General features: G+C 66.4%; 3 protein-coding genes across 13 annotated transcripts in view; all 3 read left to right on the forward strand.

The window, feature by feature from the left end:
• The window catches only part of LOC111139067 (DC-STAMP domain containing 1), a 12909-nt gene extending 8518 nt beyond the window's left edge, over positions 1-4391 (forward strand). The window contains exons 10-16 of the mRNA XM_022491202.1: positions 726-825; positions 952-1047; positions 1168-1294; positions 1518-1634; positions 1971-2113; positions 2218-2331; positions 4140-4391. Coding sequence (XP_022346910.1) covers positions 726-825; positions 952-1047; positions 1168-1294; positions 1518-1634; positions 1971-2113; positions 2218-2331; positions 4140-4391 — 949 coding nt within the window. The remainder of the gene's footprint in view (positions 1-725; positions 826-951; positions 1048-1167; positions 1295-1517; positions 1635-1970; positions 2114-2217; positions 2332-4139) is intronic.
• A 409-nt stretch (positions 4392-4800) lies between these two features.
• LOC111139066 (ADAM metallopeptidase domain 15) lies at positions 4801-14626 on the forward strand. 10 transcript variants are annotated; one of them, XM_022491194.1, is made up of 23 exons: positions 4801-4928; positions 6066-6167; positions 6781-6862; positions 7223-7301; positions 7436-7512; positions 7601-7799; positions 8861-8926; positions 9013-9081; positions 9158-9327; positions 9439-9523; positions 9808-9956; positions 10046-10220; positions 10387-10479; positions 10609-10913; positions 10990-11191; positions 11433-11510; positions 11889-11961; positions 12121-12259; positions 12608-12677; positions 13293-13364; positions 13782-13859; positions 14101-14219; positions 14314-14626. In XM_022491194.1, the coding sequence occupies exons 1-23, from the start codon at positions 4850-4852 to the stop codon at positions 14354-14356; spliced, it is 2604 nt and encodes an 867-aa protein (XP_022346902.1). In that variant the 5' UTR covers positions 4801-4849; the 3' UTR covers positions 14357-14626. The 10 variants fall into 10 exon arrangements, 9 of the variants coding, with proteins under 9 accessions (XP_022346902.1, XP_022346901.1, XP_022346900.1 ...); XM_022491193.1 differs by having other exon boundaries at positions 6066-6163; positions 6786-6862; XM_022491192.1 differs by having other exon boundaries at positions 6066-6163; positions 6786-6862; positions 13782-13853.
• A 1084-nt stretch (positions 14627-15710) lies between these two features.
• On the forward strand, positions 15711-19545 carry LOC111139068 (ephrin A4). 2 transcript variants are annotated; one of them, XM_022491204.1, is made up of 4 exons: positions 15711-15883; positions 17819-18114; positions 18485-18553; positions 18867-19545. In XM_022491204.1, the coding sequence occupies exons 1-4, from the start codon at positions 15771-15773 to the stop codon at positions 19001-19003; spliced, it is 615 nt and encodes a 204-aa protein (XP_022346912.1). In that variant the 5' UTR covers positions 15711-15770; the 3' UTR covers positions 19004-19545. The 2 variants fall into 2 exon arrangements, with proteins under 2 accessions (XP_022346912.1, XP_022346911.1); XM_022491203.1 differs by lacking the exon at positions 15711-15883 and having other exon boundaries at positions 16034-18114.
• Positions 19546-20616: the final 1071 nt, after the last annotated feature.

Below are 20616 nucleotides of genomic sequence, written 5' to 3' on the forward strand. Positions count from 1 at the left end.
AGCTGGCCAGAGGGCAGGGCCAGGCAGGGCGCAGCCGGTCTCCCCACACGGGGGCGCTCATGGGCTGGCCTGCCGGGGACCGCTCCCTCCGGCCGAGCCCTCCCCGCGGGTTTTTACAGGGTCTCAGAACCCCTGAAACTTAGCTTGCACAGTTGACGGGGCTTATTGAGGGTAACGCGGTTTTAAACACATCTCCGAGAATTAGCATGTTTCCTTAGCAAACCAAAGCGCTACATGGGACTTGGACTTGTGTGTGCACAGAGGGGCACTTGTGTACAAAACATAAAACACCCTAAGGGTGTGTTGGGGAGAGGGGAAATGCAGGTGGGGGCATGCGTTTTGCTTGAAGTGACCCCCAGGAGATGTTCTGCCGTCTCGGGCGAGAGGCGGATGTGGGAGTGAGGCGTGACGGCTGGTGGCTCTGCAGCCTTGAGGGCCTTCCCACCTCTCTGTGCCTTTGCTCCTGCTGTTTCCTCTGCTCGAGATCCATGCCTGAGACCCCTCCCTTCTCGGCCAGGCATGCGACCCCCTCCCCGGCCTTTTCACCCGTGTCTCCTCACCTGTGTGGGCGCCCGCCCTGCCCCAGACGGCCCGCTGTCTCCCTGGGACAGACGCAGCACTCAGTGCGGGCTGGGTGGTCTGGGGAACGTCCCAGCATCCAGGAAGCCCGCGGTGGGGGGTGGGCGAGGACAGGCGGGAGGACACAGAGACGTCCTCGTACACAGGTCCTTCTCCTACATGGACAGTTACAACCGCGACATTCGCTTTGACAACATCTACATTAGCACCTACTTCTGCCAGATCGACGAGCGCAGGCAGCAGCTGGTGAGGGGGGCCCAGCCCCGGCCAAGGGTGCCCTGCGGCGTGTCCTCTGTGGCTTCATGCTCCAGGAGGGCAGAGGGCCGAGGGGAGGGGGCCCCAGTGTCCCCCACCAGCTGGACATTTTACCAGGGCAAACGGACGCTGCTACCACTCCGCAAAGCCGAGGAGAAAACTGTCATCTTCCCCTGCAATCCCTCCGTGCAGGCCTCGGAAATGAGAAACCTGGTGAGGAGGCCACGGGGGTGGGCCCGGGGGCTCCAGCCGCAGCTGAGGGCACAGGCCCAGGAGAGGGCCCGGGCAGGGCGGGCAGCGCTGCCCAGCTCAGACCCGCGGCTCCTCGGGCAGGCGAGGGAGCTCGTGGAGACGGTGCCTGTTCTGCTGCTGCTGCTGCTGCTGTGCGGCCTGGACTGGGCCCTCTACTCCGTGTTCGACACCATCCGCCACCACTCCTTCCTGCAGTACTCCTTCCGCAGTGAGCCCTCACCCATGCCCCCGCCCCCCAGGCCGCCATCTCTTCCAGCCCCGTGCGGGGTCCCGGTCTCAGGCCTGCCGGCCTCAGTTTCCAAGCCTCCTTTCTATGTGCAACAGGGAGGGGTTAGCGCTCAGCGAGCGGAGGGAAACCCCCCACACCCCGTCCTCGTCCTGCCCCGGCCTCCTAAACTGCAGCTCTTTCCTGACGCCCCCCACGGCCTTAGGCAGCCACAAACTGGAGGTGAAAGTCGGGGGGCGCTCCATGCTGGCCCGGCTGCTTCGGAAGACCATCGGGGCCCTGAACACGTCCTCGGAGACAGTGATGGAGTCAAACAACATGCGTGAGCGACGTCCAGAGTCCGGGTTAGAGGAGCTGTGGGCGGGCATCAGGCTCTTTCCGAGGCGTGCCAAGAGGGGGCCTCAGAGCAGGAAACATCAGGTGGACCCCGAGTTGCTAGAAGGTGACAGCTTGGGGTCCGATGGCTGGAGGACCTGGGGCCTTGGCGACAGAGGGTGCCAGCGCCCCGGAACCACACTGTCCAACAGAATTTTCTCCCGCATCTGTGCCATGTTGGGCTACTAGCCTCAGGAGCCTGGTAGCTATGGGCTGGAGGGGGCAGCTCTGCAGGGAAGAGGACGCAGGCCCGCGGAGCCCTCACAGGCCCGCCCTGCCCCAGCCTGCCTGCCCCAGCCCCTGAGCCTGGACGCCTGGGCTTATGTGAGAGCGGCGCTCCCCATCGGCCTGCTGCTCTGTCTCTGCCTGCTCCAAGCCTTCGCCTACAGGCTCCGGAGGGTCATCGCCGCCTTCTACTTCCCCAAGGTACCCTCTTCCCGACACCCTCAGGCCTGCATCCAGCCCCCCCACCCCCACTCCAGTCTGCAGGGTGCACTGTCCTGTCCCTGACCCCCTCTCCCCGGCCCCAGCGGGAGAAGAAGCGGGTCCTGTTCCTCTACAACGAGCTCTTGAGGAAGAGGGCAGCATTTACGCAGCTGAGGAGGGCTGCCATCCTGAGGCGGGCGCGAGAGCAGAAGGCTCCGGTAAGTGCAGGCCTCCTTCCCGTGGCTCCTGGGGTGGTGAGGACCCCGCGGCAGGGGCCTCTCCCCTCAGTCCATCCAGCCGCAGGGCCCTAGGCCGACGGAGCCCAGTGAGTTCTGACGGGAGAGGTGCCAAGGGCCCTGGTCGTCCAGCTCCCGAGGGTCAGGGCTGAGTCCACCTCTGTCCCCCAGGATTTGGCCCAGCCCGAGACACTCAGTGGGCCGTGAGGAAGCAGGCAGAAAAGGGGAAGCCGATTTGAGGTCTGGCTAAAAGAAAGCAAGGGGGCTCCATCAGAAGCAAGGGACTGAAGGCAAGCCACAGGTTCTACTGAGTGTCTCTGGGGGAGGTGGGGAAAATGGTGGGCTGGGGGTGTGTTCCAGAAGGTGTCAAGAAGGGCCACGTGGGATAAGGAGACGGCACAGAGCCAGAAGAACTGGGTTCCAGTCCACACTTCCTCATTATGCTGGGTGACCTTGGCCATGGTCCCCACCAGACCTCAGTGTTCCCCTCTGAAGGTCAGGGAGCTCGGACAGATGTGTGAGACCTGTGCAGTGATCAGCAACAGTGTGGCAGGGGCTGCGGGCCGCTGGCGCCAGAGGGACTGGGTTTCAATCCTGGCTCCCTTCTTTATCGCCATGACAACTGGGATCTGGAGTACTTGCTAAATGCTGGGCCTTGGTTTTTCCCTTCTGTAGCCCAGAGTGAGCTGCTACTCTGTCTGGTTGTAGTAAGGGCTGAGGGAGTCTCGGGCCCATGGAGCAGGCATCTAGCAAGTTCCATGCACAGGCCAGTTGTCATCGTGTGACCCTGGGCAAGTAACAGCCTCTGCGAGCACGTTTTCTCATTTGAAAAAGAAAGGATGATAACAATGTCTGTCCCACGGGGTTACTGTTTGAGTGAGCTCATTTATTTACCCTTTCTTGGTGCAGGACCCAACATTAATTAAAAAAAAAAAAAAAGGAAGAAGAAATAAAAAAGAAAAAGAAAGAAAAGAACGGCAGCCATTCTTAGCCCGGCAGAGCCCGTAAAATTGAGAGACCAGCTTTGCCTGACTTTCCCTCCAGGGCCTAGATCCCCCAGCCCAGAGCACATAGAGGCTAAAGGCCTATGAACAGGTAGCCGTGATGCCATGACAGGTCGTGGAGTCAGCCGGCTTTCCGCAGGGGGTGGCAATGAGAAGGGCATCCGTCCCAAGCTAAGGGAATAGAATGTGCGAAGACTCAGAGCCCAGAGCGAATGTCAAAGGCCAGGGTTAGTCTGAGAGGCTGGCGCAGGAGCGGCCAGGCTCGAGCTGGGGCAAGTCCGAGCAGAGGCTGGAGGGGACCAGAGTGTGGACGGCTCTGCAGGCCAAGGCCAGGCCTTCTGCCTTTGCAGGGGGCCTCCTCTGCGGTTTCCAGAGCGAAGGCCGCCCTGATAAGGTGGCCTGCCGAGGGGAATTCCTGGTGATTGCGGGGCGAGAGGGTGGGAGCACGGTGAACCAGACCTGCGCTCTGGAATGCGGGGACCAGAGCCAGGCAGGTTGGCCGCTTGCTCTCTGCCCGCCTGGGAACTCACCGGCCGCTGTCCCGCCCCTCAAGGGGAGAACGCGGCAGGGATCGTGGCGGGCGCCCTGCTCCCTTCCCGGCCCACTGGGACGGCCAGATAAGGCGGCTGATGGGAAAGGACAGGTGGCGGCTGGCGGGCAGTGGGAGCTGCGCCCCGAGTCTCCATTCCCGAGCGGGGGAGGGCCGCGCTCGGCACCACCGCCCGGCAGGCGGGCACTGGCCGGCGTGCGGCGCCCTCGCAGCCCTCTCTCCGCGCCTCCCGGCAGCGCCCCCGCCTGGCCGACGTCCTGCACCGCCGCTGCCCGCTCGCGCGCCGCTGGCTGCGCCGCCGCTGCGTCGTGTGCCAGGCGCCCGAGACGCCCGCGGCCTACGTGTGCCCGACGCCGGACTGCGCCGCCGTGTACTGCCGGCCGTGCTGGGACGACGTGCGGCGCCGGTGCCCGGCCTGCACCCCGCGCGAGGAGCTCTCGTCCTCCGCCTACAGCGACAGCAACGACGACGCCACCTACGCCGAGTGAAGGCGCGTCCTGTCCACCCGCCCCTGCGCGATGAATAAAGGCCCGCACGCCCCCGACGCCCGCGCTTCCCAGAGCTCTGACCCGCAGTCCGGAGACCCGGGCCGCCGACCTGACGCGGGAGGGCGGCGGGGCCGCGAGGACCGGTCCGGCCCCGGGAGACGCGCGGCGCAAGCGGGTCGGACCCGGCCTCGGCTCCCTCCGTGCGCCGCAGCCGGGAGGCGGCGGGGGCGAGCGACTCGGGCTGTCCGCGGGCGGGGCCGGGCCCTCCGGGGGCGGGGCCGCGGCCTCCCTGGGGGCGGGGCCTGGCCCGGAGCCCCGGGGCGGGGGCGGGGGCGGGGCGGGGCGGGGCCTGGTGGCGGCTTGGCGCGGCGGGGTGCGCCAGACAGACCCGGCGGCCGCGGCTCCTCGGCGCGCGGCCCAGCACCTGCTGCCCTCGGCCGGCCCGGGGCGCCGCTGCCATGCGGCTGGCGCTGCTCTGGGCCCTGGGGCTCCTGGGCGCTGGCAGCCCTCTGTCCTCCCGGCCGCTCCCCGATGTCGGTGAGTGCCCGGCCCGCCGTGGGCGGGGGCGACGGAATGGGAGGAGGTGCAGGGAGGTCGGGAGGCTCTGGGGTCCGCTGGAGACGTGGGGGAGACCCCGGAGCGGAGCGCAGCTCGCCCTCTTCGCTGTCCGGGCCTGAGCGCCCTGCGACTGGGCGACTGGGCGGGGGAGTGGAGAGAGGAGGAGGGGGATGCCGGGCCCCCTGCTGCGCGGTCATCCTCTGCTCAGTCCCCGCGGACACTTCCAGGCTCCGGTGCCGGGCACCGAAGGCTCTGGCCCAGCGTCCCCTCAGGATGGTGGGACAGGGTCGCGGCTCCCCAGGACTGACGTCTTCGCTCCTCTGGGGCCTAGCGGGCCATTGCACCCGGTGCCAGAGCGCCGAGTGGGGAGAGGATTCTTCCTGGGCCCCCATCCCTGGGCCTGAGCAGCCAACGCACCCCTCACTCGGATGCTGATGCCACCAGAAACCCGGCGGAGCGAGCGGGCGGGAGCGCGGGAGGAGCCAGGGGAGGGGAGACTTGGCCGGGAAAGAGGCTGACACCAACTCCTCCTCGGGACTTTCACTTCCCGCCGCTGTCTCGGGCCAGGGGCTGGGAGGGCAGGGGCTGGGAGGGCAGGCGCGGTGGGCTGGCCGGAGGAGAGAGAGGGCCATTGTGGGGACAGGGGTGCTGGGGAGGAGGCTGGGCTGTGGTGAGCGGGTGTGCCTGACCGTGTGGGGGGGGTGTTTGGGGAGGGGTGTTTGCACTGCGAACCCAGAAATGGGCGTTCCCGACAGCTCCGCTGTGAGGACAGGGGAGGGCAAGTGGGCACCGGGCCACAAGGCTTTGCCCAGGCCTGAGTGGGGGCATTCCTGGGGGGGATTGCGAGGGACTAGGAAAGGGGGCGCCCCCGAGAACCTGAGATTGGTCTGGGGGGGCCAGGGAGGGGCCACAGGCAGGCCGTGCAAGGTGGGGTGCTGGGATGAACGTTGGGAGCCTAAGCGAAGACCCTTCCCTTCAGAATTCTTTAAGTCCCAGCAGGCACTGCAGGCGTCCTTCAAGCAGAGAAGGGCCTGGATGCCCAGCGGGCACCAGCTGTGCCCAGCAGTGGGGTGGCCTCTCTCAGCGTCCCCTCGGGGTGTTCTGGGGGCCCTGCAGGTGACATTGAGAAGGAGCGGGCAAGGCCAGAGAGAGCCCTGGGTGGACCCTTGGAGCCCCAGATCCCTCCGGATACCCCCACACTCAGCCTTGCAGAGGTGAGCCTCCCTCTCCCCTCGAATGAAGACGTACACCCCCATCACCCACAGGGCAAAGTGCGGCTGAGGACAGGTGAGAGGATGCCCCAGGTAGCAGGGCCATCCCGGGCCGGGCCGCCCCTCCTGCCGCACGCCAGCACCTGGCTTCACCCATGCCCTCCACATCTGCCCCCACATCTGCCAGCCTCTGCCCCACCCCAGTCTCCGTGGGGACGTCCCGAGGCCAGGCTTGCCTTCTTGGTCTCATTCTGTCCATTTTCTCCCCGGGGAGTCGGGGGGGGGGCCTCGGAGAAGGTCAGGGCCTCACCAAATACCCCCCTTCCCCAATTCCAGAGCTGAGTCAGAGGAAGGGCTGGGGCCCATGCCGGGTCTTCCATGATGCTTCCTCTCTGGGCAGGAAGCCGAGAAGGGGCGGCTCAGATACCTTCCTTGACCTCCCCACACAACCCCCCAGAACAATGCCCCAAGCCGGGCAGGGCTTCCTGGCCCCTCCCTCGGGACGCCCCCACCCCCACCCATGATCTAATAGTTGGTGCTCTCCGAAGGACCTGAAGGCTTCTGGGTAGAGAGGATAGGAGTTTGGGGCAGGGCCGGGAGGTGACTGGCCCTGTATGGCCCACAGACCCAGCTGCCTGAGGCCTTGCAGATCCCGCTGGAACTGGATGGGGAGAAGCACGTTCTGGAGCTCCTATGGGACAGGTAAACACGCTGGCGTGACGTTACGGATGCGGGTAGCGTACCTGCTGGCCATAGAGCACCAGCGTGCACTTGAACTCATCCCACCCTCGCGACAGCCCGCGGGGCAGGCACCGTTCAGTACTGTCCTCGCGTTATATATGCAGTCACCGAGGCCCAGAGAGGCTAAGTAGTTTGCCCAAGGTCACACAGCTCAGATGTGGTCAAAACCAGATTAGAACCCAATAGCTGGGCAGTTTGGGACCCAACCACAACAGTCTGCTGCCTCTGGGGGAACCCGGCTCCCCTCCACCACATCCAGGCCTCAGGCCGTTACCATGCCCACAGGAAGGCAACAGTCACCTCCCTGCTTTCTCTTCCTAGAGAGCTAGTCCCAGGCCGCCCGAGCCTGACGTGGTACCAGCCTGACGGCACCCGTGTGGTCGGTGTGGGCCACAGTCTGGTGAGTCCTGTGCCATGTTTGTGGCCTGCAGGAGGAAAGCAGGGGCCACCCGAGGGTGCCATCCCTAGAGGACAGCCTGTCGTCACCAACAGGCCAGCCTCCTGGCCTTCAGCACCGCTGTCTCTCTGCTGTAGGGAAACTGCTGCTACCAGGGGGCCGTGAGGGGCCACAAGGGCTCCTGGGTCTCTGTCTGCACCTGCTCCGGGCTCAGGTACTGAGGGCACGTCCTGTGGGGGTGGGGACAGTGAGGGCACAAGGCTGGCAGTTGGGAGGCCTTCTGACTTGCTGGATCTTCCCAGGGGTTTGGTGATCCTGTCCCCGGAGAGAAGCTACACCCTAGACCTGGGGCCTGGGGACCTTCGGGTGCCCCCGAATATCTCCCGGATCCAAGACCTCTTCCTGCCAGGCCGCACTTGTGCCCTGAGCCGGCGAGCGCCCGCGCCCACGCAGGTCCCCCCAGAGCGGCCCTGGGGACAAAGCCACAGCCACACTCACCGGGTGAGGATAATCTGCTGAGCTTTTGCTGTCCCTGGGGACCAGGCCCCAGACCCTCAGAGCCCTGTGTTTCCAGGACCTTCTAGGCAGCCACCATCCACACCCCTGTGTGAACATAATCCTTTCCTCTTCCCAGCAATGCTGGGAGGTATGGGCTATATCCTCTGCTCTGTGGAGGGAGAAAGCAAGCCTGGAAAGGTCAGTGACTTGCCCAGGGTCATCCGACTATGAGTGATAGAGCCGCCACTCACATGCCGGTCCTTGCCCCAAACTCACTCCCCCAGTCTTGAGATCCCCAAGGCAGGGACTCTCACTCGGCCACAGACAATACAGTTACTAGTCATTGAGCAACATGAATCCAATCTCCTGACTTATAAAACGGGGACAACAGGGGCGCCCGGGGGGTTCAGTCAGGGAAGCGTCCGCCTTCGGCTCAGGTCCTGATCTGAGGGTCCTGGGATCGAGCCCTGGCGGGGAGCCTGCTTCTCCCTCTCCCTCTGTCCCTTCCCCTGCTTGTGCTCTCTTGCTCTCTGTCTCTGTCTCAAATAAATAAAATCTTAAAAAAAAAAAAAAACCCACCACCACCCAGGGATAATAAAACGCCTTCCTCTCAGGGTTATGGTGACGATTAGCTGAATTATCTGCCTCTGCGTACAGTGCTTGGAACCGGGCCTGGGGCCTGACACATGCATGACGGCGTTGCCTGTGATTTATTCTTTTATTTTTTAATAATCTCTACAGCCACTGTGGGGCTCGGACTCATGACCCCGAGACCAAGAGTCACAGGTTCCACTGACTAAGCTAGCCAGGCGCCCCTATTATTTTCTTTTTAATTTGGAAAAGGCACTGAATGTGGAACCAGAAAAGCAGGGCTCTGCTCCCAGCTGCGTGACCTACTTGTGGGTCCACCTTGGGCGCGTCCCCGGCCTTGCAGGCGCCCCGTGGTGCATCTGTGAAATGGGCTCTTTGCTCTCCTCCATTCGGCCACCCAGGGTGGGAGCGGGCCCTGTGGGCTGCTGGTCAAGAGCCACGGTGAGCCCGCTGCCCCCTGTTCTTGCCCACAGCGGAGGCGGGATGTGGTGACAGAGACCAAGACCATCGAGCTGGTGATCGTGGCCGATCATTCGGAGGTGAGCGCGTGGCCCCGGCACGTCCTCCCCACCCCACCACCACCACCTGTGCTGCGGCTTTTCCTGCTCACGTCTCTGGCCCACAGGTCCAGAGGTACCCAGACCCCCAGCACCTGCTGGACCGCATGCTGAAAGTGACCCTCCTCCTGGACACCGTGAGTGCTGGGCGGGGCTGCACCCTGCCGGCCCTCTGGCCGTCGGAGCCCCTCTCCTGAGCCCCAGGTCTTTCAGTTCTTCCGGCCCCTGAACGTGCGGGTGGTGCTCGTGGGCCTGGAGGCCTGGACCCAGCGCGACCTGGTGGAGATAAGCCGGGACCCGGGGCTCACACTACACAGGTTCCTCAGGTGGCGCGGGAGAGACCTGCTCCCTCGACTGCCGCATGACAGTGCCCAGCTGGTGACGTAAGCCCCCTCGGGCCCTGCCCTGGCCAGTGTCACACCCACTCCCTGTCTGAGGCCCTGAGGCTCCGGCCCCTGGCCTTGGGCCTGACCTCTGACCTCACGACCCCACAGCGCTGCTTCGTTCTCCGGGCCCACAGTGGGCATGGCCATTCAGAACTCCATCTGTTCTCCTGCCTTCTCTGGGGGGGTGAACACGGTGAGCTCTCTCAGGTCTCCTCCCCACTTCCACGTCAGGGCCACCCAGTTAGAGGGCCGCGGAGTCACTGAAGCCCCTACAGAGTGGCCAACCCCAGAGCTGGGGGCGTGGGGGCAGGGCTGGATGATGTGGCCACTGCTGTGGTGGCCCCCCTCCCATGGCCCCCCCTCCCATGGCCAGCAGGTGAGGAGGGAGGCAGTGCTGAGGGCCCGGAGGTCAGATGAGGAGAGAACAGGAGCACTCAGGCTGCTTCTGGACCTGGGGTATCCCCTCCCCAATGCCAGGATCACTCCACCAGCGTCCTGGGGGTCGCCTCCTCTATAGCGCACGAGTTGGGCCACAGCCTGGGCCTGGACCACGACTTGCCGGGGAGCAGCTGCCCCTGCCCGGGGCCGGCCCCTGCCAAGAGCTGCATCATGGAGGCCTCCACGGAGTGAGTCCCTGCAGGAGTGGGGCGGGGCGGGGGAGGGCCAGGGCCTGAGGCCACCCTGCAGCCCCAACCTTTCTGGCCACCGTCCCCAGCTTCCTGCCAGGCCTGAACTTCAGCAACTGCAGCCGGCAGGCCCTGGAGAAGGCCCTTCTGGAAGGGACGGGCAGCTGCCTCCTTGAACGGCTGCCCAGCCTGCCCTCTCTGGCCACCATCTGCGGGAACAAGCTCGTGGAGCCCGGCGAGCAGTGTGACTGTGGCTTCCCGGATGTGAGCGCCTCCCCCAAAGCCTGAGCCCTCACCTGGCTCGCTGCCCCCCTGTCCCCTCTCCACGGGGACAGCACTGTCAGCCTCCAGCAGCAGCTCATGTGTGTCCTCGGAGGGCAGGGGTGGGCTCTCGCCCGGTCTGCTCTGACAGTGGTTCCGCCGCCCTCAGGACTGCAGCGACCCCTGCTGTGACCACTTCACCTGCCAGCTGAGGCCCGGGGCGCAGTGCGCATCCGACGGGCTCTGCTGTCACAACTGCCAGGTAGGCGCAGACGGGACCCGCCCTCCACCCACAGCCCACCTGCCCGGGGTCGGGGTGGAAAGGGGGTCCCGGCTCCCGGGGGCCTGGTGGGACCCACCGGCAGCCACACGCGCTCCCTCGCCCCCGCAGCTGCGCCCGGCTGGCTGGCAGTGCCGCCCTACCAGAAGGGACTGTGACTTACCGGAGTTCTGCGCGGGAGACAGTGCCCAGTGCCCTCCCGATGCCAGCCTGGGAGACGGCGAGCCGTGTGCGGGGGGCGAGGCTGTGTGCGTGCAGGGCCGTTGTGCCTCCTATGCCCAGCAGTGCCAGGCTCTCTGGGGACCCGGGGCCCAGCCCGCCCCGCCGCCTTGCCTCCTTGCTGCCAATACTCGGGGGGACGCCTTCGGGAGCTGTGGGCGCAGCGCTAATGGCAGCTACGTGTCCTGCGCCCCAAAGTAAGTGAGGCCCCTGGGTTCCCCTCTGGGGGCGGGGGAGCCTTGACCTGACCCGGTACCCTCTGCCCTACCTCAGAGACGCCGTCTGCGGGCAGCTCCAGTGCCAGGGGGGGCGGGCCCGGCCTCTGCTGGGCACCGCTCGGGATCTGCGCTGGGAGGTGCTGGAAGCCAGCGGGACCCAGCCGAGAGTGAACTGCCGCTGGGTCCACCTGGACCTGGGCAACGACGTGGCCCAGCCCCTCCTGAGTCTGCCCGGCACCGCCTGCGGGCCTGGCCTGGTGAGCGGTCCCAGTGGGCGCGACCAGCAGGGAGGGCCATCTACACGAGCCGTGCCCAGGCCCCGGGGCCCGCCGGTGTGCGCGGCACGGACTCGGGGGTCAGACGCGTGCTGCTGACCGGGCGGCGGCCTGTCCTGCCCAAGCCGCGGTGTCTCGGTCTGTAAGAGTAGGTGTGGCCTCCCAGGGCTGGCAGCGCTCTGTGAGGCTCTGACCTTGGCTTTCCCCCCGCACCCCTGGGCAGGTGTGCATGGATGGCCGATGCCAACCCGTGGATGTCCTGCGAGCCCAGGAATGTCGAGGCAAATGCCACGGACACGGGGTGAGCGGGCACGGTGGGCACGGAAGGGGACAGATGGTGCCAGGCTTGGCACACACACCCCTAATCCGTCCTGCTTCCTCCCAGCTGTGCAACCTGAGGCCCGTTATTAACCCCTCTGAGCTCAGTTCCCTCGGCCACCCAGTGGGGCGTCCTGGGGTCCGGTAGATGAGTGTGAGAGGGTCTAGCCCAGTGCCCGGTGAAGGCGCTGGCGGCTGGGTACGAGGTCATGTCCTCGGGCAAGGCCACAGGCTCCCTGTCTCCGCCCCGTCAGCCGGCCTACCTTCCAACCTTGGACAGAGAAGAGATCCTGAAAGGCTAAGGACAGGGAAACACGGCCCCAACAAGTAGGGTCCCTCATTGCTCAACCTCTACCCCCAGGTCTGTGACAGCAGAGGACATTGCCACTGTGAGGAGCACTGGGCTCCCCCTGACTGTGCCAACCGCATCAGAGGTAGTGGGGGGCAGCGGGCCGGGGCCACGCGGTGGGCAGCGTGGCTTACCCTTCTCTGACCCCTTCCGGTCCTCTGAGCGCCCTCCCTTCGTCCCGCCCTCCCCTTCCTGGGTGGGGGCTCTTCGCCTGGCCCGACTCACACTGGCCCTCGCCCCGCAGCACCCAGCTCCCTGACCGTGGGGCTGCCTCTCAGCCTCCTGCTGCTGGCGGTCCTGACGCTGCTGGGGGCCGGCTACCGGCACCGCGCCCGCCTGCGACAGCGGCTGTGTCAGCTCAAAGGGCCCAGCTGCCAGTACAGGTACCGGCCTCCTTGACCCCAGGCCCTCCGCAGCGCCTGGCGCCGGGCCCCGGCCCCTGGCATGCACACCTCGCTCCCCTCTGTGGGCCCCGTTCCACCTCACCTCGCACCCAGACCCGCGGAGAGCAGCGGGAGGCCGGGTCCACGTCTGCCCAGCAGCCCTGTGTTGAGTAGATGGGGCGCTCCCCCAGGCTCATGAGCTGCCCCCCAACTTCTGACTGGGCCTCAGCTACCCTCAAGCTGCTCTGTCCGGGCCTGCCAAGGGTCAGCCCCACTCAAGGGCCACGTGGGGAGGGAGAGCGTGGTCTGAGTCTGGGCCTCTCCCTCCTTGCCTTTCTCCATGCTCAGGGCAGCCCAGTCTGGTCCCCCCGAATGCCCAGGGCCCCCGCAGAGGGTCCTGCTTATGCCAGGGGCCAAGGTAAGTATGGACGCCAGAGGAGAGCAGCCCCACTCCCCAGGCACCCACCGTGGGCCCTGGGGTGGGGGTATGGAAGGCCCTAGACTCAGAGAAAGGCTCCCCTCGCCCGAGAGTCAGTCCGCGGAGCCGGCCCTCCCCTGCACTCCCCCGGCCACAGGCCCCGCAGCGTTCAGCCTGCCGTGGGGAGGGACAGTCACCTAGAGAAGGGGCTACTGAGCTTTTTGAGCTGTGGCCACGCTGGTGGCCATGAGAGGTGGGTTCCTGGTGCTCCCAGCAGGAGACCCTGGAGGACAACCGGGGTGGTGCCCAGAAATGGCCTCCAAGGGGCCACGACCCGATGAGGCCTCGGTCAGCACGTGTGGCAGGGCTGGCGAGTACCCCGTGAGCCCCTGCAGGTGGCCCGCATGCTCCCTCCACCACTCGTCACCCCTTCTCTGTGCATGCAACTGAGTAACCGCTCGCACGCACACCCCCGCCCCCGCCCTGGCCCCGGCCGGCCGCCCCTCCCGGCACTAACTGCTCTCTGCCGGCACCTGTCTCTGCCCGCACCTGTCTCTGTGCTCCCCCCGCCCCCCACCCCGTCCCGCCTGTCTGCTCCTCCCGCTCTCTCCGCAGCCTAGTGCTCTTGGCTTCCCGGCACCCCCTTCCAGGCCGCTGCCTCCTGACCCTGTGCCCGAGAGACTCCAGGTAAATCCAGGCCAGGCCCCGCCCTGGCCCAGTGGAGGTGGGAGGCTTGGTGCCCCGCTGCAGTTCTCACCCCTGTTCCCTGCCGGTGGCGCTCTTCCGTCGGGGCCGGGGCGCCCCTCAGCCTTCTGACACTCTGAGCCCCGCCCTGCGGCAGCAAAGAGTGAGCCTCCTGCCTTGGTTTCTACCACCACCTGGTGGTCAGTGGCAGGACTGCAGCCGGCCAGGGACGCCACTGTGACCCCCGCCTTCCTGCGCTGGGGCTTCTGCGGGCAGGCTCCCGAGCCCTTTGCGCATGTCCCCATCTTCGCCTGCCTCCTGGCTGACTTTGCATGTTGAACTGAACCCCCCGGAGAAAACCAGTGCACGCTCCTGTGCCCCCGGCTGTGCTCCCACAGCGCTGCCCCTCTCTCTGTCCAGGCTGAGCTGGCTGACCGGCCCAATCCCCCTACCCGCCCTCTGCCCGCTGACCCGGCGGTGAGGCGCCCGAAGGTAACAGTGTGGGGCGAGAAGGGCGCAGCCTCTCCCCCACTCAGGGCTGTGCTGCTAATAGTGAGATGGTGAGATGCCCCCTCTGAACCTGAGGGCCCCTACCCTGGTGTCCGTTAAAGGTGACAGGTTGGTTCGGAACAAAGGTGACCTCTGGGGCCAGCCCCACAGCCTGGTGCTCCCCAGCAACAGGGGTAGGCAACATGACACCCCCTCCCAAGCCAGATCGCGTGTTCTCTCTCACTCTCAGGGGCCTGCCAAGCCCCCACCCCCGAGGAAGCCACTGCCTGCCAACCCCCAGGGCCGGCGCCCTTCCGGTGACCTGCCCGGCTCAGGAGCTGGAGTCCCGCCCCTAGTGCTACCGTCCAGGTAGGCGAGGAGGGGTGCGGGGGACGCCTGCGCAGCGCCGGTGATCTGGGGAAAGGGGACCTCTGAACTTTTTTCTCGATTTCCCGCACCCCAGGCCGGCGCCGCCGCCCCCAGCAGCGTCCTCCCTCTACCTCTGACCTCTGCTGAGGTTGCCCGCCACCCGGACTTAGGACTTCGAGAGGCGAACTGGCCGCTGGAGTCCCCCGCGATGACGGAAGGAGCCAGAGGCTGGACACGGCGGAGCAGGCACCTGAAGACCCCGGGCACCCCCACGCGCCGCGGGGCAGCACGCTCGGGACCCGCGCGCGCAGCTGGAGCTGGGGTGGGGGGAGCGGGCGCTGGACGGAACCGACGGAGGTGCGCACAGCCTGTCCCTGTTCGGGTGCAATAAACGCGACGTCTGGGGAGCGCGCTTGGACTTTGTCCGCTCCGGGCGGGCCGCGTCGCCCCGCTGCGGTTCCAGGTGTGGCCGCCAGGAGGCGCTGCCGCCTCGGACGAGGGTCCCAGGCCGCGTCCGCGCGTGTGTCCGCGGGATGCTCGCGGCCGGTTTCTGCCCGGTCCGGGACGACTGCGCAACCCAGTACCCCAGGGCGCTGTAAAACCCCGTGCCACCCCCCGGTCGCCAAGTCCTCGCCCCGTGTGCGCGGCCCCCAGAGGCGGCCCCCCCCCCAGCCGGCCCAGCTGCCGGACGCGCCGTCCCCACCCTCCGGCCGGTGGCTGGGAAAGTGGATCGGGCTGCTGTTCTCGGAGCCCCGGAGCCGGGGCGGAGCGGGGCGGCGGCTCCCACGATCCCAAGGCCGTGCACCTGCCTACTCCTCCTCCTCCCCTGCCCCACCTGAGGGCTTGGGAACAAAGGCGCTTTGTACCGGCCGCAACCACCTCATCTCTTGGACTTCGGGAATGGGGCCGCGTGGGCCCCCAGCCCGGAGAGAAGGTGCGGGGCGGAAAGGGGCAGGCGCCGGCCCGCAGGTGGGCACGAGCTCACCACTGAGGCTCAGTAAGGGGTGGGGGGATCCCAGGAGGCGATCTGTCCCTTCCACTCGCGCTATCCTTGGGTGGGCAAAAGGGGCGATAAGCTAAGGTGGCGCGGGACGGGCTCCGCGGACCCTCGCCGCGCCGCACCTCTTCCTCTTTCTGGCCGAAGGCCGTGTGCCCCGGTTTCAATCTTCCAGTCTAAAGCAATAGGGCTTCCTACCTGCCCGGTACTAGCGCAGACGCGAAAGACGCGACCTCCCCCGAGACGGACTCCCAGATAGTGGACTGCGCCGCCCGTGCCGCCCCCTCGCGACGCCGTGCAGCCCCGGGGGTAGCGTGGCGAGCCTGATGTGCGCCTCGGCGCACAGCGGGTTAACAGGAGTCGGCTTTGAGTGGGGAGGCGGGGGCGCGCCCCCATTGGTGGAAAGTTACAGGGGGCGTGGCCTGCGAGTCTCGGCGCCCCACCCCCAGTTCCGCACCCCCCCCACCCCCCCACCTCCACTTTGTACCTTTCTCGCCGCGGCAGCGAAGCGGGCCGGGACCGGCCGGACCAGACCAGAGCGGACCCCGGGGGCGATGCGGCTGCTGCCCCTGCTGCGGACTGTCCTCTGGGCCGCGCTCCTCAGCTCCCCGCTGCGAGGGGGCTCCGGCCTCCGCCACGCCGTCTACTGGAACTCCAGTAACCCCAGGTAGTCGGGCCGAACCCGGCTACGGCGGCCCGGGCCTGCGCGCTCCCGCGCCGGGCGCGCGCCCCACTCTCGCTCTGTGCGCGGCGCCGCCTGCGCCCGGCCGCGCGCCGGGGCTCCTTTGTTTGAGCCGGCGGGGGAGGGGGAGGGGAGGGGCGAGGCGCGCCCGGGGCTCCCCCCGCCCGCACGTGTTGGGGGGCGGGCGGAGGACCCTAGCTCCGGAGGCGGGCGGTGGGATCTCGGAGCCGGGTGCCCGGGGGCCCCCAGGCCGGCGCTCCGAGCCCCGCCCCCTCGCTTCTCCCTTCCTGGCGGCTGTGCCCCCCCACCTCTGGCCCGAGCTGGGGCGGGCGTTCTGGAGAGCGAGGGAGGGGGCTTCGCTCCGGCGAAAGAGCGAGGTTTACTCTCCTGCTCCCTTGGTCTCCTGCGCTCATTTACTATCTCTGCGTTCATCTTCGTCATTCTGGGCCCTTCTATTTCTGACCAGTCTCAGCCCTGCCCTTCCAGCGGAATCACCTTCGGGCAAGTCGTTTGACTCCCTAACCTCAGTTATCTCATCTGTAAAATGGGCTAATAACACCTGGCACCCTGGGAAATCAGGCGGGCTGACCGAGGTCACGTGTGCGAAAGGAGTGCAGGCTGTGCAGATACAAATTATTTCTTTCTCCCCAGTCTTTGAACCTCAGTATTTTTTGACTGTTTTCATTTTCCTCCCCAGTTCTCCCTGTCTGTCTGCTTTCTCCATCTGTTTGCCTTTCTGATTTTCTACTTGCGACAACCTGTGATTCTGTCCATTTGTTCACTCCCCAGCAGTTGTCGCGCAGGACGGGTGCTAGGACCCTGGCTACAGGCGGATAAGACCTCTGCTTCAGCCTCTGGGAGCCCAGAGACCCCCGGGTAGGGCGGGCATCAAGACAGGTCCTTGGGATGCCGGCACCACGTGATAAGAGCTATTGTCCTCCCAGTTCCGAAGCCCCCTCTCTGTTCCAGACCAGTGCCTCCGAATCACTCAGAGAACTTGTTAGAAATTCAGCTTCCTAGCCCCCAACCCTGAGGTTTCTGGCTCGGCCGTCCAGTCTGCAGGTATCTGTTGAGCATGCGAGCAGGACACTTTCCCAGGCGTGGAAGACGCTGTGCAGCAAATCACAGCGAGGCCCAGCTTGGGTTCAGCCAGTCTCAGCTGAGCCCAGGAATTAGCATTTCTGACCAGCTCCCAGACGCAGCTAGTCCTTAGACCACTCAATGAGGGATAGTTAGAGGCCTTTCATCCGGTGTAGAGTGCTGTCCGGCCGCCTGCCCCCGGCCCTCTCTCCTGTCCCGGCCCCCACAGGCAGCTCCCAAGAGGTAGGGAAGGGAGTCCAGAATGGGCCAAAGGTGAGCTGATATCTGGAGGGGCTTCCCCCCATCTACTCCCTACCCCTTCCTTCCTTCCTACCGTGGCCTTCTCCGTATCGCACTGAGATCCGGAAGGCAGTCTTCCTCTCTCGGCCTGTCTGACACGGATTCTGTTGCTGGCGGCCATCTCTGCGGCCGTGACTGCGCTGCGGGCCCAGATATGTACCCTTCACCTCTGTGCCCCAGCGTCTTCCCAGCAGCCACACATCTGACATTCACCGAGTCCACGGGGCTGGGCCAGGCCCTGCGTCAGGCCCAGGGCTGGAGCAAGGGTCGCAGCTCCAGCCTGCGCTTAGGCGCGCGGAGTGGCCGGCTCAGACTTGAGCCGCGCGGTCATGGGCCCTGCTGTCAGTTCGGCCCCCTTCCCCTCTCCCACCCATTTCCTGACTCTGTCTCTTCGGAGCTGTCAGGCCGAGAGACTTGGGCCTTGCCAAGCTGCTCCCTCCCCAGTGGCTGGGGAAGAGGCCAGCCCGGGCCCCTGGGACCCTCACGGCCCTGGAGATCGGCACCACGTGCCTTCGGCCCACGCTGGCCTTCTGCCCGCAGGCTTCTTGGAGGAGACGCCGTGGTGGAGCTGGACCTCAACGATTACCTAGACATCTTCTGCCCGCACTACGAGGGGCCAGGGCCCCCTGACGGCCCCGAGACCTTTGCTTTATACATGGTGGACCGCCCAGGCTATGAGGCCTGCCAGGCCCAGGGCCCTGGCGCCTTCAAGCGCTGGGAGTGCGCCCTCCCCTTTGCTCCCTTCGGCCCCGTTCGGTTCTCTGAGAAGATTCAGCGCTTTACACCCTTCTCCCTTGGCTTCGAGTTCCTGCCCGGAGAAACCTACTATTACATCTGTGAGTGAGGGGGGCTCCCCGGCTGTCTGGGGGGCGGCGGGGGAGGAGGGGGGTGTCCTACCCCTGCCGCAGGTCCAGGCCAAGAGCCTGAGGTTGGGGGAAAGGAGGGGCCTGGGAGGGAAGGTGGGGAGACCCAAGTGTAATACTGAGTAGGGGGCCATCTGGGGGAGTGTGCAGAGAGGAGGAGATAGCAAGAGGAGCAAGGGGACATGATGTGGGGCACGGCCGAGGCCTGGCACCAGAGTGTGGCCCAAAAGGAAGGGGAGGCTTTCCAGGAAAGCAGAGAAGAGGAATTGGAGGAGTCCGGAGGGGTCTGCGGCAAGGAAAGCAGCCAGTGCTGACTTCTTCCTCCCTGCCCCCCACCACCCAGCGGTTCCGGCTCCGGACAGTTCTGGCAAGTGCTTGAGGCTCCAGGTGTCCGTCTGCTGCAGGGAGAGCAGTAAGTGGCTTGGGGTGTGGGGAGCAGCCCTTCGGGCGTGTGTGGGGCCCTTGGAGTGAGGGAGGCCGCTGGGAGAGACTAGGAGCATCAGACCCTGAGGGGTCCAAGAGGAGCCTTTAGCTATGGCCTCTGCTCCCCCTGTATCTGTCTGGGAGCTTCCACTCCAGCCCTGTATGCTGGGCCAAGGGAAGGGCATCTCCAGCGCAGTATCCTTCAGGGCTTCCGCCGAACCGGTCCGGGCGTGAAGAGTCCAGGGCAGGGCCCAAAGGGGCTGCTGAGGCGGGGGTCCCTCAGCACTGCCCCTCCCTCACAGAGTCGGAGTCCGCCCACCCTGTCGGAAGCCCTGGAGAGAGCGGCACCTCAGGGTGGCAAGGAGGAGGCGCTCTCAGCCCCCTCTGTCTCTTGCTGCTGTTGCTGCTTCCGATTCTGCGTCTCCTGCGAGTTCTCTGAGCCAAGCAGACCCCTCCTGCTACACCCCTGCCGCTGGAACATCACACCAGCCAGACCACTGGAAGAGTGATAGGGAGGTCGGAGGGTCTGTGGTGTCCCTTCCAGGGGCTGGCCCCTTCCCACAGGCTGAGGAGTTGCCGCAGGGGTGCTGCACACGGCCCCAGACGCCCTGGAGCCCAGGCAGGACAAACGCGGGGTCTCCGTCAGCTGCTTTGACGTTCTCATCCTGTCCCCCCAGAAAGGCTGGGATTTGGTGGGGCTGAATCCTTGAGTCTTTTGGGGCCAAGACCGCAGACCTGGGGACAGGTGGACTGCTAGACCAGGGCAAGGAGGAGGTCCTGGCCGGCCCGCCTGCTGGCTGTGCCCAGCACCCTGGGGGCCTCTTCCCTGGGGCAGCGTTCTCCCCTCCCCAGGCGGTCACTCACTTGTCTTCTATGAAGACGGACTTGCTATGAGGTTGAATATCATGCCAATTTGTATTTTTATAAGTGTCTGGACCGAACCCTCAATAAACCACCCGACGGTTGCTGTACCCCCCCCCCCCCCCGGGCTCCTTCCTTGACACGAGGACTCCCTGCGGCCTCTGCTCTGGCTTCACTGGCCGGCCCTCCGTGCCAGCTGCACGCAGGCCGTCTTCCACTCCAGGCCGCCGGGGGCGACCCTCTGGGCACTGTGAGGTAGGTGCCAGCGGCAGCTGTGGCGCTTGGACCCTCTCCCACCTCCCTAGCCGGCCTCCTCTGCTGCCAGGGGGGCACAGGCTCCTGCCAGCCCACCCACTTGGGGCACGGCCCAAGCCCCGTAGCACCAAGCAGGGCGCTGGGGCAAAAGCTGGGGCTTCTAGAGAGAGGGCACGCGAGTTTCAGAATGCCCGGGTCCCTGAGCTGGGCATCCCTCTCCCTCCCCAAGGGCAGTCTGGGCCACGCCTGGCCTAGAACTGGGAAGGTGGGGTCAGATCAAAGCCTCCTTCCCCAGCGGCTTCTTTGTTCTCCGCTTTTATAAGGAGGAGGGGGTGGGGCCGAGAAGGGAGGGCCCCCTGCGCTCTCAGCCCCACACTCTCTCCCACCTCTGGCAGGCGAGCCTCTGATCCCCCCCACCCCAAGCCCAACCGGAGCCCTCTTTCCGAACGGTGTCCTGGGTGGAGCCAGGGCGAGGGGGTGCCCCTTCCCCCGCAGCTGGGCTCCGCCCGCCCCGGTGCCCCGCAGCCTCCCCTGGCTCCGAGCCGGCCCGCCTGGCACCGGGCCAGCGATCGATAGGTGGATGTTGTGATTAGCTCGGCCAGGCTGCGGCAGCGAGAGGCGGCGTGTGAACACGCGGGGGGCGGGCAGGGGCGGGGGGCGCCGGGGGGGGGGCGGGGGGCGGGAGACTGACAGACGCCGGAACTCCGGGCGTCGCGGGCCCCTCCCCCAGCCCTTCACACCCCGCTCCGACCCCGCTCGCCGGAGGGCTGGAGGGCGGCGCCGCGGGCGGGGCAGACGCCCGTCGCCCCCTCCCCCCATTCGAGGCCGCGTCCCGGGAACGCCACGTCTGGAGGGGCACGTGCCTGCCGCTGGGCTCGTCTGCGCCCTCGGCATCGCCCTGAGCCCCCACCCCCGCTGCTTAGAGCACGGGCGGGG

The sequence above is a fragment of the Enhydra lutris genome, unplaced genomic scaffold (genome assembly GCF_002288905.1).
Source record: "Enhydra lutris kenyoni isolate GAN:26980312 unplaced genomic scaffold, ASM228890v2 scaffoldscaffold94, whole genome shotgun sequence".
NCBI lineage: Eukaryota > Metazoa > Chordata > Mammalia > Carnivora > Mustelidae > Enhydra > Enhydra lutris.

Excerpts from the sequence above, each read along its gene's own strand:
- LOC111139066 (XM_022491194.1), top strand. The coding sequence starts at position 4,850 with ATGCGGCTGGCGCTGCTCTGGGCCCTGGGGCTCCTGGGCGCTGGCAGC. Across the intron at positions 9,082-9,157 it reads TGACCCTCCTCCTGGACACC|TTCTTCCGGCCCCTGAACGT; the intron begins GTGAGTGCTGGG and ends CAGGTCTTTCAG. Across the intron at positions 14,220-14,313 it reads CCCCTAGTGCTACCGTCCAG|GCCGGCGCCGCCGCCCCCAG; the intron begins GTAGGCGAGGAG and ends CCCGCACCCCAG.
- LOC111139068 (XM_022491203.1), top strand. The coding sequence starts at position 17,433 with ATGTACCCTTCACCTCTGTGCCCCAGCGTCTTCCCAGCAGCCACACAT. Across the intron at positions 18,115-18,484 it reads AGAAACCTACTATTACATCT|CGGTTCCGGCTCCGGACAGT; the intron begins GTGAGTGAGGGG and ends CCCACCACCCAG. Across the intron at positions 18,554-18,866 it reads CGTCTGCTGCAGGGAGAGCA|AGTCGGAGTCCGCCCACCCT; the intron begins GTAAGTGGCTTG and ends CCTCCCTCACAG.